Source organism: Trachemys scripta, chromosome 3 (genome assembly GCF_013100865.1).
Source record: "Trachemys scripta elegans isolate TJP31775 chromosome 3, CAS_Tse_1.0, whole genome shotgun sequence".
Lineage (NCBI taxonomy): Eukaryota > Metazoa > Chordata > Testudines > Emydidae > Trachemys > Trachemys scripta.
The window spans coordinates 68,708,509-68,726,431 of NC_048300.1; the positions used below are offsets into that span (position 1 = coordinate 68,708,509).

General features: G+C 43.6%; 1 protein-coding gene across 3 annotated transcripts in view; it reads right to left on the reverse strand.

The window, feature by feature from the left end:
- SDCCAG8 (SHH signaling and ciliogenesis regulator SDCCAG8) overlaps positions 1-17,923 on the reverse strand; it is a 151,365-nt gene that overhangs the window by 107,515 nt on the left and 25,927 nt on the right. For all 3 annotated transcript variants that reach the window (XM_034765009.1, XM_034765011.1, XM_034765008.1), the window contains exons 8-11: positions 17,103-17,291; positions 15,025-15,163; positions 6,276-6,428; positions 550-684 (exon numbers count right to left, since the gene is read on the reverse strand). In XM_034765009.1, the coding sequence (XP_034620900.1) occupies positions 550-684; positions 6,276-6,428; positions 15,025-15,163; positions 17,103-17,291 (616 nt within the window). The remainder of the gene's footprint in view (positions 1-549; positions 685-6,275; positions 6,429-15,024; positions 15,164-17,102; positions 17,292-17,923) is intronic.

A 17,923-nucleotide genomic window follows, 5' to 3' on the forward strand; every position in this document is an offset into this window, starting at 1 on the left:
TGAACAGAAAGTCTAAATAAAATAAAATAAAAAAAAAGTTTTGAATTTTAACCCCAAAATAAATTTGTGCTACTCTTTACTCATTTTAGCATTGCGCAGCCAAAACAGCTATGGAAGAATGAGTTGAATCCTGTTCTATCCCCTGTATCAACAGAATTATTAATTAAATGTTGATTGCATAGTTAAGTAATTTTGCATGGACCAGAAAAAAATAAAAGCTTGACTCTCAGATGTGATGCAAGGTTGTAAACGCGATCTGCAAATTTTTGAGACAATTAAACATGGAACCTCAAAATGACATAAATGTTAATGTTAAATATTTATTTTAGACTATTTAACCCCTTAAACTATGTTAAAGAGGAAAGAATATTGGTTCACAACATCATGCACCAGATTTTCATAATACAAGTGTTTTTTTTCAGAAAGCCAAATTTATCAATACCGTCTTTTCAAATATGTTTATAGAAAATACACAGTACTAAGCATCTCTCACCATGTGATCTTTCAAACCACGGTAACAAGCAAATACTCATTTGAGATTCTCTCTACCTTATTAACTTCCATCTCCTGAGAGGTAAGTTGGTTTTGGGCTTCCTCTAGCTGGTTAGCTATCGAGTTCTTCTCTCTTGTAATTCTCTCTAACCGAGCCTCCAGTGTCGCCACATTCTGAGACAAAACCATCACCTGCAGAAAGAGAAACACTATAGTGAATTAACCAGAAACATTATACAGGGCTAAGTTCTGCAGTCTTTACTCCTTGAAAGCAATAGGAATTTTGCCCAACTAAGTACAGTGGACCCAATGCTGCATTCCTTCACATCAAAACTTGATTTTAAGGCAATAGGAATTTTGAGTGAGCAAGAAATGCAGGCTTTACTTGCATAAGGACTACAGAATGATTAGAACAGCAAAGTTATTATTTTAAAGTGATTCAAGTAAACATCTGAAATATTTTCAGTCAGCCAAACTACTCTACAGGACTTTTCAATGTGCGTAATGATGTTGAAGTGTAGAATTTTGCCTACCAGTATCTGTAGAGGAGCAGCGCTTATGCCTCTCCCCTGACTATATGAGGTGCTGCTTCCCCAACCCCCCTCAGTTCCTTCACATCAAATGCCCAGAGACTAGACTCTGATGCAGAGGAGATGGAGAATGGGTTATGGAATACATATCTGCATCACATCTCTAAGAACCACAGCTACAGTAAGTAACCATTTTCATTCTTTGAGTAGATGCAGCCATGTTTTCCAGTTAGGTGACTCAAGCAGTTTCCCTAAGGGATGGGAAGGGATGTTCTTTTTGCGGATACAGACTAACACGGCTGCTACTCTGAAACCTAAGGGATGGGACTCACAGCCTATTTAAACAAGGACTGCAGGACCGCCTTCCCAAAGTTTGCATCTGTTCTGGATGCCACGGTAAAGGAGCAATGGTTTGTAAACATATGTATTGACCACCACATGGCAGCCCTGCAAATATCCATTATGCAGATGTCACTTAAGAACACTATTGACTTAGCTTGTGCTCTCATAGAATGAGCTTGCACTCAAAGCTGTTTTGTATGCCGCTCTGATGCAGGAAGTTACCCACTTACAGATCATCTGTAAGGAGACTGCCTATCCCTTCATATGGGGTTTAGTCCTGTCCACATAAAAGGCCAGACATTGTCTGATGTTCAATATGTGCAGATACTGCTCCTCTGTAGATTAATGTGGCTTAGGGAGAAAAAAAACAAAAAAACCCACAGGTAAGTATACCGCCTGGTTTAAATGAAACTGAGAGACCCCTTTAGACACAAATTTCAGTTGTGGACACAATGTCAGAGAACTGCAAGTAAGGAGGCTCTGCCAGCAAAGCCTGCAACTCTCCTACACTCCTCGCAGATGTTATTGCCATGAGGAATGCAGATTTTTGACATAGGGTGAGGAAAGGGGCAAGATGCCAGAGGCTCGAATGGAGATCCCAAGATAGGTGCTATAACAGTGTTAAGGTCCCACAAGGGAACCGGTTCCCGCACCAGTGGATGGAAACAAAGGATTCCTTTCAACAATCTTACCACCATGGCATTGGAAAACACTGATCTTCCATAAATGGATGAAAGGCTAAGATCACCACTAGATGCGCCCTCAACGAACCAAGCCTAAGACCCAGCGACTGAAGATGCAGTAAATACTTCAAGATGTCTTGTATATTAACTAGTATGGGCTGAACTCCACGGACCAAAGACCACACTGAAAAATGTATCCACATTGCTGAATAGGACATTCCGATAGGGGGCTTTGTAGGACCTGTTGAACAGCTGCTGAATGTTGCTCTTCCTCCTCGTTCAATCACGGAGCAGCAATGCTGCGAGATGTAGGGAGCCGAATGCAGGATGCAGACTGTGGCCATGAATCTGTGTAAACAGGTTGGGATGGAGAGGAAGGGATATGGGAAGCTGAATCGACAGCATGAGAATGTCAGAAAACCAGTACTGCCCTCAGCCATGCTCGGGCAGCGAGGATGAGCTTGGCCCAAACCACTTTCAGCTTGAGGGCGAGTTATGGAACAATTGGGATCAGAGGAAAAGCACACAGGAGAGCTGCCTACTAAATCTGTCCTTTTGGAGACCTTGTCCTTCAGAGTGGACTTAAACCTGCCCGGACATCTCTATTGTTCACTGTGGTTACGACTGGGGAATTTGAGGGCAGATGGGAGCAAAAGCCCTGCTACACTGGGACAAAATAGCATTTCTGCATATGCTTTGCAGTAGGTGGTACTGAAGCCGGTATGGTCTAGGGTGCATTGTTGATAGGGAGGACTACTCTCCCAGGAGCAGACAGCTTCAGGATATCCATTAACTTATGAGTCTTCTGCAGAAACTCCACTTGAATGCCCAGGAAGCAGCTGCATTCTGCAAAAGGTCCTGATAGGCCTTAAAATCCTTTGCTACTGGAGGACAGGAAGAGCCAGACACTGCTGCATCATCTGGGGATGAAGAGTAGGAGGTTAACTGGACTGGTGAAGCTGGAAGGGGGCAGCTCCATGGATTCCGCACAGGGAAGGCTCACTGGTACCTGAACCTGCAGTAGGTCAATAATTCCCACCACTGATCTGCCCGATCTCACCTTAGAGTGAGCTGAGAAGTGCAACCTCTGTGATTGAGCAGTGTCCCATGGATTCCATGGAGGTCACTGATAAGGATAGGGCATTGGTGGCCAGGGGCCCCAGCTGTGACTGTGAGATGAATGCCAATCATCCCCTGGTAATGCTCCATAAACAGTCCCTGATGTGAGTCGGTGTGATGGAGAGCAGAAGAAGGAAGATCCCGATCTCAACACTGAGGAGCTTCGGGATTCTGGGGATAAAGGTACAGCCACTCCTGAGGCGCAAGTAACCAGTCTGACTCATCCATAACCCAGAATGAGCCAGGGACCAGCACCGATGATAAAAGTGGTACTGTTGGCACCAAGTACACTGGCGGTGTCAACCCCAAAGTCATCAGTGGTGCTGAAGCAGCAGGTGGTGCTGAATTTGAGCTGCCACATTGACGTTCTTTCCCGGGCATCTGGCTAGTGGGTCTTGCCCACATGCTCAGGGTCTAACTGACTGCAATATTTGGAGTCAGGAAGAAATTTCCCCAAGTCAGATTGGCAAAGACGCTGAAGGTTTTTCGCCTACCACTGCAGCATGGGGCACGGGTCACTTGCAGGTTTAAATTAGTATAAATGATGAATTCTCAGTAACTCAAAGTCTTTAAATCATGATTTGAGGACTTCAGTAACTCAGCCACAGGTTATGGGTCTATTACAGGAGTGGTTGGGTAAGGTTCTGTGGCCTGAAATGTGCACGTCAGACTAGATGATCAGGATGGTCCCTTCTGACAAAGTCTAGGAGTCTATCGGTGGTACTGATTGCAGCAGTGCCAAGGAGTTTCCCCAGGGCAAGGTCCCTCGCACCGAGCCCAGTACCAGCCTTGCTTCCGCAAACCGTGGAAGGGGAATATCAGAGTGTAGTGCCAACGGACCTATGGGTTCAGCAGCCCATTCACCCAATGGGGCTGTAAATGATGCAGCCCTGGCAAAGTCCTGGACCGAAGGACTGTAGCCACCAGGTATGCCACTGACAGAAATAAGTCAACGTTGGCATCACCTTCATCAGTACCAGACTCAACGAACACCCTGAAGCCAGAACCAGAGTCAACGGCGCAGAGCTCTAACCTCCCTATTCTGTACTGGGTAATGGTTAGAGGCACCCCCATGAAACCTGTGCCAGTCTAAAGTCTTCCTGGGGTAGGAGGAAGAGTACCCACAAGATCTGGAGTGGTCTTGTGTGACCTTTTTCTCAGCACACTAGATGGGGAATGTTCTTCCATCTCTTTGGAGAGGTGCACATTCCAGAGTGCAAAGCAGCAGCACTCTAGGAACCTGAGGGGAACCTGCAATCAGTGAGGGCCCCAGTGCTATAGTAGGCCTCATGGCCTATTCAAGCAGGTGCTGCTTTAGACAAGGGTCCCTAGCCACCCGAGTCCATTTCAAGAACAATCTACAGATTGAACACTGTTCCTCAACATAAGCCTCATGCAAGCACAGCAAGCATTGCATGTGGGGATTGCTCCCCTCACATGACAGACAATATTTAAACCCCTGTGAGGGCATCATAGAGGAATACTTATCTAAATACAACTAACACCAATCTAACTAATACTAAGGGTACTAACTACATACAACAAGAAAAAACCCACCCACCCATACACTAAACTGGTGAGAGACTGTGAGGTTAAGATCACCTAGTTCTCCAACTCCAGCCATGGGCAGTCAGACGGAACTGAGAGGGCTCAGGGTGGCACCACCTAATGTAGACAGGGGAAGGTCTATAGCCATGAAGCACAATGCCACCCCTGTACAGTACTTCTAGGCAAAATTCACCAGCTCTGATGCGCTGGGCACACGCATACACAAGTGGAATACATGGCTGCATCTTCTCAAAGCAGCAGCAACAGATTCTCTATTCCTGCAGCCTAGATAACATCTACTTACCTATCACTTACTTAGACTCTGATTTTGACTAACTGGTAGCAAGGAGAACTATCTTATGCCGAGAGAGAAAAACAGTTACAGAAACTCACCTGTGACTATAGATTTACTTAAATTAATTCCTAAACTGAGGCAAAAATCTCACCACTATAACTAAAAGCAAATGCAGTGTAGCAGTAAACAAAAGCCAACTCAGTATGTTCAAAAATTACAATTTCATTTTTTCAAACAATATAGTTGAGTTAATATTTTGCTGAATGATTAAAAAAAAAAACATTGTAACAATAAAACAAAGCTGTTAGCCCTTGAGCTGTTTAGCCCTGAAGCTGCCTAATGTAAGTGGAAATAATAGGGCCTGACAGTTCTAGGTTAACGTTATAGGAAGTCAAAAGCTGGACCTAGAAGGTTATGTATTCACAACTACACTTCAGCCATTATATATCTACCTGATTTATGGACCCATGCCAGATTGTTCCTCTAACAAATCACTTGTTAGGGAACTAATACAACAAATTCAAGAAAAGATCAATTTAATGCATAGTACAAATAAAGTATTTTCCTGGTACTTAATTTCTATTTTTCAAAAGAAATCTTCCATTTCAGTTATCACTAGTATAATCATAATTTTTCTACAAAGACACCCAGCAACTAACCCTAATTACCAACTATAAAAATCACAGTATTATTAGCATATTGTTTTAGGCATGCATGGCACGTCAAAACGATATTAGAAGACTGCAAGTCCTCAAAGCAGTGATCAGTCTAAATAAGACAATATAGAGCATCATGAGAAGCTAAGCTTCAATAATAGTGAAAATTATGAAGTGCTTGTTTATAAGGCGATATTTATGTTGGAGTGCATACAGTGCTGATGTGGGGAGGAAACGAGGGACAAATATACCTGGGCCTTGAGCTCAGTGGGGCTCCCAAAACATCTGTAACTGGGATGAAATGGAAGAAGGTGAGGCCCCAGAGGACATGATATACCAGGACCCAAGATTTCTCTTGACAGTCTTGAGTGTATACTCTGTGGTTCTAAAGTACAGCCATAATTACACAGTGAAATCTAATATGTACTATTTGCAAAAGATAAACCTCTGTCTTAAATAATCACTTTAATGCTGAGTCAGAAATAAGTTTCTGTTTACTCCGTTTACAAATCCATACAGTAGTTTTACTGTATCTAGCTTATTGATAGAAAAACATTGCATGTTCCTTAGCCACATACAGATTGAGAAAAAAAAAATTTACTAGTGTTACCGTTGATGCCAAGTCCTCTCTTTCTTTCTTCATTTCTTCTCGCAGGGCTTCTTTTTCACCGGCCCTCTTATCTAGTTGGGCAATTAGCTCCCTTTCAAGGCGATCTTTCTGTCTTTCCATCTCACTTTTCAGCTGTTCACACTGGACTAGAGCCTTTGGAAATATGAAATTTAGAATGCATTCCATTATTTAGATGTAGGACAGGAAATAAACATTCCTCCAAAACGAGGCATTAAGTAGAACAAGCCTGACATTCTAGTCTAATGCTTTCGGAAGAACTAATTGGCTATTAAAACAAAGGATCATGGCTGTGTAAAGATACCTCTGCGTGTGTATTGGCATACAAAAAAATAAAACAGGATTTACAAAATGAGATCATGTATATACACACACACACACACACACACATTATCTTTAAAAGACTACATGTCCAAAGACAACTTGGTTGTCCAACAATAAAATAGTCATTTCACTTGTGTTTAGAACCTATAATAAAGTTGATGGGATTTTCCAGAGTAATTTGTGTTTTATAGATGTCTGTCCCTCTCTCAAAAGTCTGTTCCTGATAGGACCTGTGCTTAAGAATTCTGTGTGCATTTCACACCCAAGATTATCAAGGAAAACTTTCTGTCAATGTTTGGTTCCTTGTAGACACCAATGAACTGTAGCTGCATTCCATACTTCATTACAGTGGTCTACTCTCTTACTAAAGTGAAGTATTAGGTGCAAAAGGCTGAGTAGAGCCACAGAAGCAATTTGGCAAAGTAGAGGGCTGAAAGGGCAAATTATTCTTCTGATGTTCAGATTTCTCATAAATGATGCTGAGGAAAGAGGCCATTTATTGAAATTCCAGCTTCAGGATGTATATGCTGATTAAAATATTGGGCTAACTGACTAAAGTGCAAGTCATAAGTTGGTGGCAAGTAAAAACGGTTACTCACCTTCTCGTAACTGTTGTTCTTCGAGAGGTGTTGTTCATGTCCATTCCAATCAGGTGTATGCGCGCACACGTGCATGTTGGCCGGAAGTTTTTTCCCTTAGCTGCATCTGTCGGGTGAGCTTGGGTGCCCCCTAGAGTCGCGCCCTCGTGGCGCCTAATATATAGCCCTGCCAACCCGCCACCCCTTCAGTTCCTTCTTGCTGGCTACTCTGACAGAAGGGTAGGAGGGTGGGTATTAGAATGGACATGAACAACACATCTTGAAGAACAACAGTTACGAGAGGGTGAGTAAGCGATTTTTTTTTCTTTGAGTGCTTGTTCATGTCGATTCCAATCGAGTGAGTCCCAAGCAAATTTTAGGAGGCGGGGTTGGAGCTGACCACTGACTGGAGCACTGCCCTACCAAAGGCCACATCATCTCTGGCCTGCCTAGTGATTGCATAGCGTGCAGCGAAAGTCTGTATCGATCACATTGCCACCCTGCAGATTTCCTGTGTGGGGACCTGAGCCAGGAAAGCTGTTGATGAAGCTTGTGCTCTTGTAGAGTGCGCCATTATCGGGGGCGCTGGGATTCCTGCTAGATTGTAGCATTCTGCAATGCAGGCCACAATCCATGATGAAATGCGCTGAGTTGAAACAGGTTGTCCCTTCATCCTGTCCGCTACTGCGACAAAAAGTTGTACCGACTTTCTGAACGGCTTGGTCCTTTCTATGTAGAAGGCCAGTGCTCTGTGGACATCAAGAGTGTGGAGTCTCTGCTCCCTACCACTTGCATAAAGCTTAGGGTAGAAAACTGGAAGGAAAATGTCCTGGTTGAGGTGGAACTACGACACAACCTTGGGGAGGAAGGCCAGATGCGGCCTGAGCTGAACCTTTTCCTTACAAAACAAGGTGTAGGGTGGCTCGGACATTAGGAACCTGAGCTCAGACACCCTGCGGGCGGAGGTGATAGCCACCAGGAACGCAACCTTGTACAAGAGGTAGAGCAGGGAGCATGTTGCTAGAGGCTCAAAAGGGATGTCTCATGAGCCTACCGAGGACCAGGTTAAGATCCCAAGCAGGAACCGGTTGGCGGACATGCAGGTACAACCTATCAAGGCCCTTCAAGAAACGACTGACCAGGGGGTTAGCGAAAACTGAGTGGCCCTGTACCCCCGGATGGAAAGCCGAGATGGCGGCCAAGTGTACTCTTATGGAGGACAAGGAGAGGTCTTCCTGCTTGAGGTGTAAAAGATAATCCAAAACCTGAGGCACTGAGGATAACGCTGGGGAGAAGTCGTGCTGAGCTGACCAGATTGAAAAATCTCTTCCACTTTGCGAGGTAAGTGGCCTTAGTGGAGGGTTTCCTACTGCCCAAGAGAACCTGTCTGACTCGTTCTGAACATGAGATCTCAAACAGATTTAGCCATGGAGCCTCCAGGGCATAAGATGTAGCGACTGCAAGTTTGGGTGTTGGAGCCGCCCATGATCCTGCATGAGAAGGTCTGGGAAGAGCGGCAGGGTAATCGGGGGGCCCATGGACATGTCCAGGAGAGACGTGTACCAATGCTGGCGGGGCCATGCTGGAATTATGAGAACGACCGAAGCCGGGTCTCTGCGGATCTTGAGCAGGACTCTGTGGGCGAGTGGTATGGGTGGGAAGTCATACAGAAGCGCCCCCCCCAAATGGAGGAGGAACGCGTCCGCTGTGGAGCCCGGACTGTGATTCTGGAAGGAGCAGAACTGCTGACACTTCCTGTTGTGTCGCGTGACGAAGAGGTCGATCAGGGGACAGCCCATCTCCGGAAGAGCGATGTGACGTCCAGGCGAAGGGACCACTCGTGGCTGAGAAAAGATCTGCTGAGGAGGTCCGCCAGCTCGTTCTGGAAGGTACGATGCTTGCAGATCGATTGAGTGTTCTATACAAAAGTCCCGTAACCTAAGGGCTTCCTGGCACAGGGGAGAGGAGTGTGCACCCCCGTTTGTTGATATAGAAAATCGCGGACGTATTGTCCTTCATGACTGATACACAGACCCGCTAGATATGGGCGGAATGACTGACACGCTAGGCATACCGCCCTGAGTTCTCTGACATTGATGTGAAGACAGATATCCATCTGCGACCAGAGGCCCCGAGTCCTGTGGACCCCCAAATGAGCTCTCCACCCCAAATCTGATGTGTCTGTTATTAGCGTCAGGGATGGCTGTGGGGCGGAGAAGGAGACTCCCGAGCACGCCTGCTGAGCGTCTGTCCACCACAGGAGCAAGTTGAGGATGGGGCGATGCAGGGTCACGATCCTGTCCAAGCTGTCCCTGGCAGGCCTGTACACTGATGCAAGCCATGACTGTAGCGGTCTCAGCCTGAGTCTGGCATGCCGAACCACATACGTACAGACCGCCATATGGCCGAGCAGTTTGAGACAATTTCTCACGGTGATGGTGGGGAACTTCCTGAATCTCTGGATCATGGCGTCGAGGGCCTGGAATCTCACCTCCGGGAGGAATGCCCTGGCTTGAGTTGAGTCCAGGACCGCCCCTATGGACTCTAACCTCTGGACAGGGGACATAGTCGATTTCGCCTCGTTCAGTAGGAGGCCCAAATTCTCAAAGGCGGCTCTGATTAATTTCACCTGATCTTCCACCTGAGCCCTGGATCGGCCTTTGATCAGCCAATCATCGAGGTATGGGAACAACTGTACCTGATGTCTCCACAGGAAGGCGGTGACGACTGCCATGCACTTGGTGAATACTTGAGGTGCTGCTGATAGGCCGAACAGAAGAACAGTAAATTGGTAATAGGAACCGTTTGAAGGCACCAGTGCCAAAGGTACCTGCATCGAGGTCGATGTAGACAACAGTGCAAGCATGGGAGATTGGTGCCTAAGTTGGAGTCGGGCACGGTGCCGGAGTTGACGACGGTGCCGGCAGGAAGGGCGTCGAGACTGTAGGTGCTGGGTGCACTGCAGAAGGCGGCACAAAAGTGGCAGAGGTGACTGAAGACGTCGCTGAGCGTGGGCCCTGGGTTCCTCCTTGGTCCTGGTGGTAAGCCCAGGGAGTCCAGAAGGGCCACTGAGGCAGGTTCTGCCAGTGCAGAGGCAACACCTGCTGCTCCCTTCTATCTCTGCCTGACCTCGCTCTATGGCTCCTGCTCCTACTTGAGCAGTAGGAGTCAGGCTCCGACTCCAAGGTCTCAGACACTGAAGACCATGGAGGAGCTGATTCTTGGTGCCTCGAACGTCGAGAGCTCGGGAAGGCTCTCTATCAGAGCGTGTGAGTGCCGATGGACAAGGCGAAGGATAGTGCCTCGACATTATAACCAGCTTTCCTTTCAAATGCACTGGAGAGTGGGGCTCCGTCGGTGCCGAGGGTTCCTCCCTGGCAGGCGAGAATGGTGCCGTCAGGTGGAGGAGATCTTTGGCAGCTTGATATGCTTCTGATGGGAGCTGCAGTTGCCGCGTAGGCACCGGGGATCAAGGTGGGGCCGGACTTGACTGCCTCACCTGGCCAGGAATTGACACAGTCCCAGAAGGAGATGCCAAGGAGTGGCCGGCCTGGGGTCGCACTTCTCGAGGCTTAGCCGGAGAAGAGCAGTCGTCCGGCTTTCTCTTCTTTTGGGGCACCTATGAATGGGAGTGGTGCCTACTGTCCGATGGGCCCTGAGAGGAGCCATGGCGGTGCCGGGCGTCTCTGGTGTCCTTCTTCGTCGCCGAAGATGTGGACGGCGCTGGGGCGCTCTGCAGATGACACTGACAGAATCGGGTCTCTTGAGCCCAGGTCGGATTGGGGGGCGCAAGGCAGCCTCCTTGAGGCTCACCTTCAGCCGCTGTTCCTGTTCTTTAAGTGTTCTCAGGCGGAACTCATGGCGGATCTTACAGCAATCTTTCTGATTGGTCTCCCCCAGGCACCTGAGACACGACGAGTGTGGGTCGCTCTTAGGATGCGCTTGGCGCAAGCCACACAGTTCTTAAATCCTGGGGACTACTGCATGCCCTGGCGCCGGGCCGGGGGGAATCCCCAACAAATATACTATACTAAACTTTAACTAACTATATACACAGAAAAAAACAAAGAACTTGCTCAGCTCTAAATCTCAAGAATCAGAAACTTCTTTCTCTACAGCTTTTTCACCATTTGAGCAAGACAGGGACATAGAAGCAAAATAAAAATACAACCTTACAAAAGGGACTAAAATATGTTGCAAGAAGAAATTTGTACTTGACAAATCCCCTGCTTCCCTTAATCAGATTAGTAGCTCACTTCAATTCTATGTTTAAAATCCATCTCTCAGGTTTGCTTCAACCTAGAAAGATTATCTTTGCCCTGTTAAGAATAAATAAAACTAACAGGGCAAGAGGCCATAAGCAACAGAAATGCTAAATGTTTCCAAAGACTGAGAACCTAACACCTGTATCTTTCTCAAACTGACAGTTATCTTAATACTTAAAACCTGCATTCAAAAATAAAACAATGTAAAACTTTAGAGCATGCAAGTCCACTCAGTCCTACTTCTTGTTCAGCCAATCGCTCAGACAAACAAGCTTGTTTATATTGGAAGGAGATAATGCTGTCCGCTTCTTGTTTACGTCACCTGAAAGTGAGAACAGGTGTTCTCATGGCACTGTTGTAACCAGCATCACAAGATGTTTACATGCCAGATGCGCTAAAGATTCGCATGTCCCTTGATGCTTTAACCACCGTTCCAGGCGATGTGTCTATGCTGATGATGGGTTCTGCTCTATAACAATCCAAAGCAGTGCTGACCGATGCATACTCATTTTCATTATTTGAGTCAGATTCCACCAGCAGAAGGTTGGTTTTCTTTTTTGGTGATTTGGATTCTGTAGTTTCCACATCGGAGTGTTGCTCTTTTAAGACTTCTGAAAGCATGCTCCACACCTCGGCCCCCTCAGATTTTGGAAGGCACATCAGATTCTTAAACCTTGGGTTGAGTGCTGTATCTATCTTTAGAAATCTCACATTGGTACCTTGTTTGCATTTTGTCAGATCTGCAGTGAAAGTGTTCTTAAAATGAACAAGATGTGCTGGGTCATCATTCGAGACTGCTATAACATGACATATATGACAGAATACAGGTAAAACAGAGCAGGGGACATACAGTTCTCCCCCACGGAGTTCAATCACAACTTTAATTAAATGCATTATTTTTTTAAACGAGCGTCATCAGCATGGAAGCATGTGCTCTGGAACAGTGGCCAAAGCATAGAAGGGGCATATGAATGTTTAGCATATCTGGCACATAAATACCTTTCAATGCCGGCTACAAAAGTGCCATGCAAACGTCTGTTCTCACTTTCTGATGACATTGTAAATAAGAGGGCAGTATTATCTCCTATAAATGTAAACAAACTTGTTTGTCTTAGCGATTGGCTGAACAAGAAGTAGGACTGAGTGGACTTGTAGGCGCTGAAGTTTTACATTGTTTGGTTTTGAGTGCAGTTATAGAACAAAAAGAAATCTACATTTGTAAATTGCACTTTCGCGACAAAGACTGCACTGCAGTACTTGTATGAGGTGAATTGAAAAATACTATTTCTTTTATCATTTTTACAGTGAAAATATAATATAAACTTTGATTTCAATTATAAACACAGAATACAATATATGAAAATGTAGAAAAAATGTTCAAAATATTTAATAAATTTCAATTGGTATTCTATTGTTTAACAGTGTGATTAAAACTGACTAATTTTTTTTAATTCCGATTAATTTTTAAGTTAATCGCATGAGTTAACTGCAATTAATCGACAGCCTAACCAAAATAGTCCCTACTTCTGACCTATGTTAAATTGAATATGATCTGGTGGAGAATATCTTCTGTATTTCTTATAATAAAATAAAAAGCAAATTTTCAGACAGAAAATAAAACCAAAGAAAAAGTGACTGTTGTCATTTTATATATGGCTTGAACAAAAACAATGTTCTGCGCTCTCTTTGCCAGAAGCAGATGACTAACATACATCAGTGGTCTCAAACTTATTTGATCGGGCCCCCCTTCTTTGTGCCTGTAGTCATTCATCCCTCTTTCTTCCCCCTCCCCCCAAGTACATATGCCGCCACCGAGCTCTGATGGCAGAGTGGAGAAGGTGCCCAGCTCTGAAGACAGTGCCATGCCACCAGCAGCACAGAAGTACGGGTGGCAATGTGAAAAGTGATATTCATTAATATCACTTTTCACAGCAGACTTAGCACCCCATTACCACCCTTACTTCTGCGCTGCTGCTGCCACCCCAGGGCTGACAGTTGGAACCCTGCCACCTCCAGGTGAGGAATTGGGGGTGGGGTGGAAGGAGAGCCGGAGCCCCAGCTGCCTCCTGGTGAAGGAGGGGGTAGGAGGAGAGTGCAGGTGGCGGGGCTCCAGCTGTCCCCTTTATCCCCACCTTCTGGGTGTGCATGACCCTTCCTTATGAGCATCAGTTGCCTGGGGCTGACAGACAGAGCTCTTAAAACACACAGCTCATGCCTCCCTTGACGCATTCCTGCGTCTCCCTTGGGAGGCCCACTCCATAATTTGAGAACCACTGACATGCAATTGCAACTCTGAGAATAAAATATCACAGATGATATTGTAGATGCACAAATAAGGAAACCAATAATCCAGGTAAAATTTTAATTCTGTGAGCAGGGAACAAAACTGAAAAACAGTTTAGGTCTCTAGTAGGGTATTACACATACTGATGAATGACTGTCACTGATTCCTGCTACACATGTATTTACAACTTTGAAAATCTGATACTAAGGTATTTAGGCACCTAAAGATGCAGATACCCACCTAGTGGAATTTTCAAAAGCACCCTGGGCCTAACTCCATCTTCAGGCACGTAGATACCGTTAGAAGTCTGGCTCCTGGTCACTAACAGTTAATGTTGTTAGTTAATGAGGGCTTTATTTCTTTAAATATCTCTATAGTGATTCAGTACCTCTCTCATCATCATTTCCCCCTTATTAACTCTGAAACTAGTTTTATGGTAATATTCTTTTTTTAAGAACACATGCACTTTTATAGTGTCCCATAAATAATACAGCAACTGATACCCAGTGGGAGCATTATGTTAATCTTGTTCTTTCTTAATAACAAAGTCATTTAATTAAAATGTTCTGATTTAGTAGTAATTCACTAATTACACAGTAGATGGCACTACATATCAAGATAATAGCTTCAATTGATGTAGATTAAATTGACACCTATACAAAGTAATTAGTTTTAATATAAGCACTAGATCAGAAATTTGATTTTACCATAAACATTTTATACCGCCCAAAAAAGCGTAATACATACATCACATTTATATATCATTTTACATCTTCACACAGTTATATGCATTTTAAACAATTAATGCCCACAAACACAAGGTCTCAGAACCTGGGCTCCAGACCAAGCATCTATACTGCAATTTTTTAGTGCTGCAGCCTGATCTCCGTGAGCCCAAGTCAGCTGACCCAGGCCAGTCACAGGTATGTTATTCCACTGTAGACATACCCAGAGAGATTCAGTTATTTGCCTGAGGCCACAATGCATATCAGTCTAAGAACCTGAATTAGAACTAAAATAGTCAAGTTCTGTGTTCAGATCACTAAGAAGGTTTCCTCTCCAGAATCATGCTACTTCTCTTAAACAGTCTTATGAAGACCATCACAATATCAAACATTTTAAATGAGCCTTTATTTCAAGACAGCTACGTGATCTGGGTATGAAATATAGTGTTTTACGGCCTGGAGGGCTTATTGTCTTGTTGATGTGGAAACAAATCTAATTAGCACTTAAGACAGTTAAGAATACTGAAGAACTATACCATCCTCTTACAAATTTACCTTCATTTTTTCTAAATTGGCTTCTTCAGTCATTTGCACAGCTTGTTTTACTTGTTCATAAGCACTAGATTCCCTTTGCTGCATCTCACTCAGGTTCCTTCTTACTGAAACAAGTGCACCCATTAAGTCATCTCTTTCTCTGCATCAGCAAAAAAAAAAAAAAAAAAATATGGAGACAAGAAACATAAAACATTAATGAAAACAGCAGGGTCATAAGTAAAGTAAGACAAAAATCTGCATTAATATGTATTAAGTTTTAAAGACAGAGTAGCGCCAGCTCAGCCCATACTAAAGTATAATGTGTAGGATGACCTCCTGCCCTTAAAAGCAGTGGGTTGTTAGTGAAGCTGCCAATAATGATGGCAGGGTTCATGTCAGGAATTTATCCAAGCTAAATAGTACAAGTATGACCTTGTTTAAAAAAAAATATATATATACACACACACACACACACACAAGGTCAATGACAAGCTTCAGAAAAAACATAGGGCAAGGCAAAATGGGACAATTCTGACAATAATGAATAATTAAGAATACATTTTTCTGCATTATATTTAAAGGAAAATTGCAATGAATCATATTAGTATCTGAGATAGCTAATATATATCTAAAGCCATTTGTATTCTGCAGCAAACTGGACCTAAATTCTGCTACAAGATTTCTGGATTCTGCATCACCATCACTTCTTTATTTAAAGTAAGAAATGTAGGTTATCTCCATATTTTCAGTTTTTGATATGCATAAGAGTTTTATATTGCTAATATATAGAAGTTGTCTTAGGTGCAGCTACAAGTTTTGGCAGCTGGCTCTTCTGACACCTTGGAAGGTTAGGAGGCAGTTTGGATTGTGGCATAATCATAGTAGCAAATACTCATCTTTTCAAAAGGTGCCTAAGAGAGTTAGGTGCTCAAATTTCACTGATTTTTTTCAGTGAGATTTAGGCACTTAAGCTTCCTTCAGTTCCTTAAAATCCTAGCCTAAATATTTCTGCTGAAATATTTCTGCAAAACAGTGCAACAGTCAATTTTGTTGGATAAGATTTCAAAGGAATGAGGCCGATTTATACCACCTAAGAATCTGGTCCTCTAAGTTTCAGATCTAACAACCCATTGAGATGCATGGATCAGCCCACATATCTTGTTTCAAGCTATTCACAAACTCAGGAAGACAATAATGTTTGTCAAACATAATTCTGCTTATGTTTCCCAGATTGATGGAGGGAAGGAAAGGAGATTTTGATAGATGACTGGTTAGCTACCTGAGTTCCAGTTTGAACAAGTATTTTGTGGTATTATAAATGATATGTTAGAGTGCCTAGCATCTTGTATAGATTTTTTATTATTTAAACCTAATTAAAGAAAGAGGAACAGTTGCAATTGTTCTTTTAAAGACTGCCACAAAAATGTTGCCTTCTTTTTACCCACATATGGAATTACTTCCTTAAAAGTACACTAGTTTGAGGCACAGAAAGCAAAATATTAAGTCCTGGACCAGACACAGGTTAAAGGTACAAACCAGCAAAAAGCAGACCTGAAATAATATTCACACAGACAAGACAAAAAAAAAATGGCATGCACATACTTTGTTTTTTGTAGCTCAACTTTTCTACAGTTCCCAAAGATTCATGTAAACAGATCAAAAAGAATTGTTGCATGGAGTATTAAAACAACACCTGAAGGAACCCTGTCTGCAGGTATAGTACATCATAGTTACAAAATACCATTGAAATCTTGTTCCCATTGAAGTCCAAGGCAAAACTCCTAGGGACTTCTGTAGGGTCAGAATTTGACCCTATATTTGCCACTGATTTTTAAGCAGAATTCCCAACAGAATTTTCCTACAGCACTACAACCTGAACACAGACGGGGCAAAAAAAAAAAAACCACCACCACACAATTTTTGGGAAACACTGTATTCTTGTGTTAAATGTTTAAAAAGAAAAGAAAAGAAAAGAAAAGAAAAGAAAAGAAAAGAAAAGAAAAGAAAAGAAAAGAAAAGAAAAAACACTAGTAAAATTAGCATTCCCCTATTAGAAGCTATCGAGCTTTTAATTACAACACAAATGTCCATGAACCTACTTGGTTAACCTTTCAATGGTCTGCATGTGGACATTGGAATGAGTCTGAGAAAGAACAGCCTCGTGTTGTGCGCATTTCAGACAAAGACCACCAACCCGGTTGGAATTACTTGTTGCAATAAGTGAATCTTGGTGCTTTAATCTTCCTTTTAAATCTTCACAATTCTTCTCAGATTCAGATAAATCTTTTCTGGAATTAAGAGAAAATATTGTTATAAGCAATAAACAAATGTTTCTACATTTATTTTAATAACTAGAAAGCTGTTTTAACTAGAGGGACAAGGTGCATAGCCCATCAACAGTAAGGACATCCCAACATGCGAAGGGGGACCCAGTCAATCTGCGCGAACTTGCATTGAAGGCCAGTGACTATATGCTATTCTGCATTCTCCCCTGTAGCGCTGTCATCACCTCCTTGCCTGTGCCTGACCCCTAGAAATTAATCTGCAACAAGTGCCAATACAGGATCAAGGTGCCATATGATCCCTGGACCTGATGCCACAAGGTGTGGAGCACTCTGACTCTGATCCAGCAAAGCACTTAGGCTCATGCTTAACTTTAAGCATTTGAATTGCCCCATTGAATTCAATGCAACTACTCATATACATTCAGTTAAGCAAATGTTTGTGTGCTTTGATGGATCAGGGTTGGTGTCCTCAGCACCTTGAAAGATCAAGTCCCCTATAAGAAACATCATTAAGCAGGTGGCTGCATTCTCCACTGGCTGAAGGTTTCAAAGAATTTGAATACTCCAATTTATCTTTGGCTCTGGTGTTTGTGCATGTTTTGCACTTCAGGATCATTCACTATACTAGCACAACT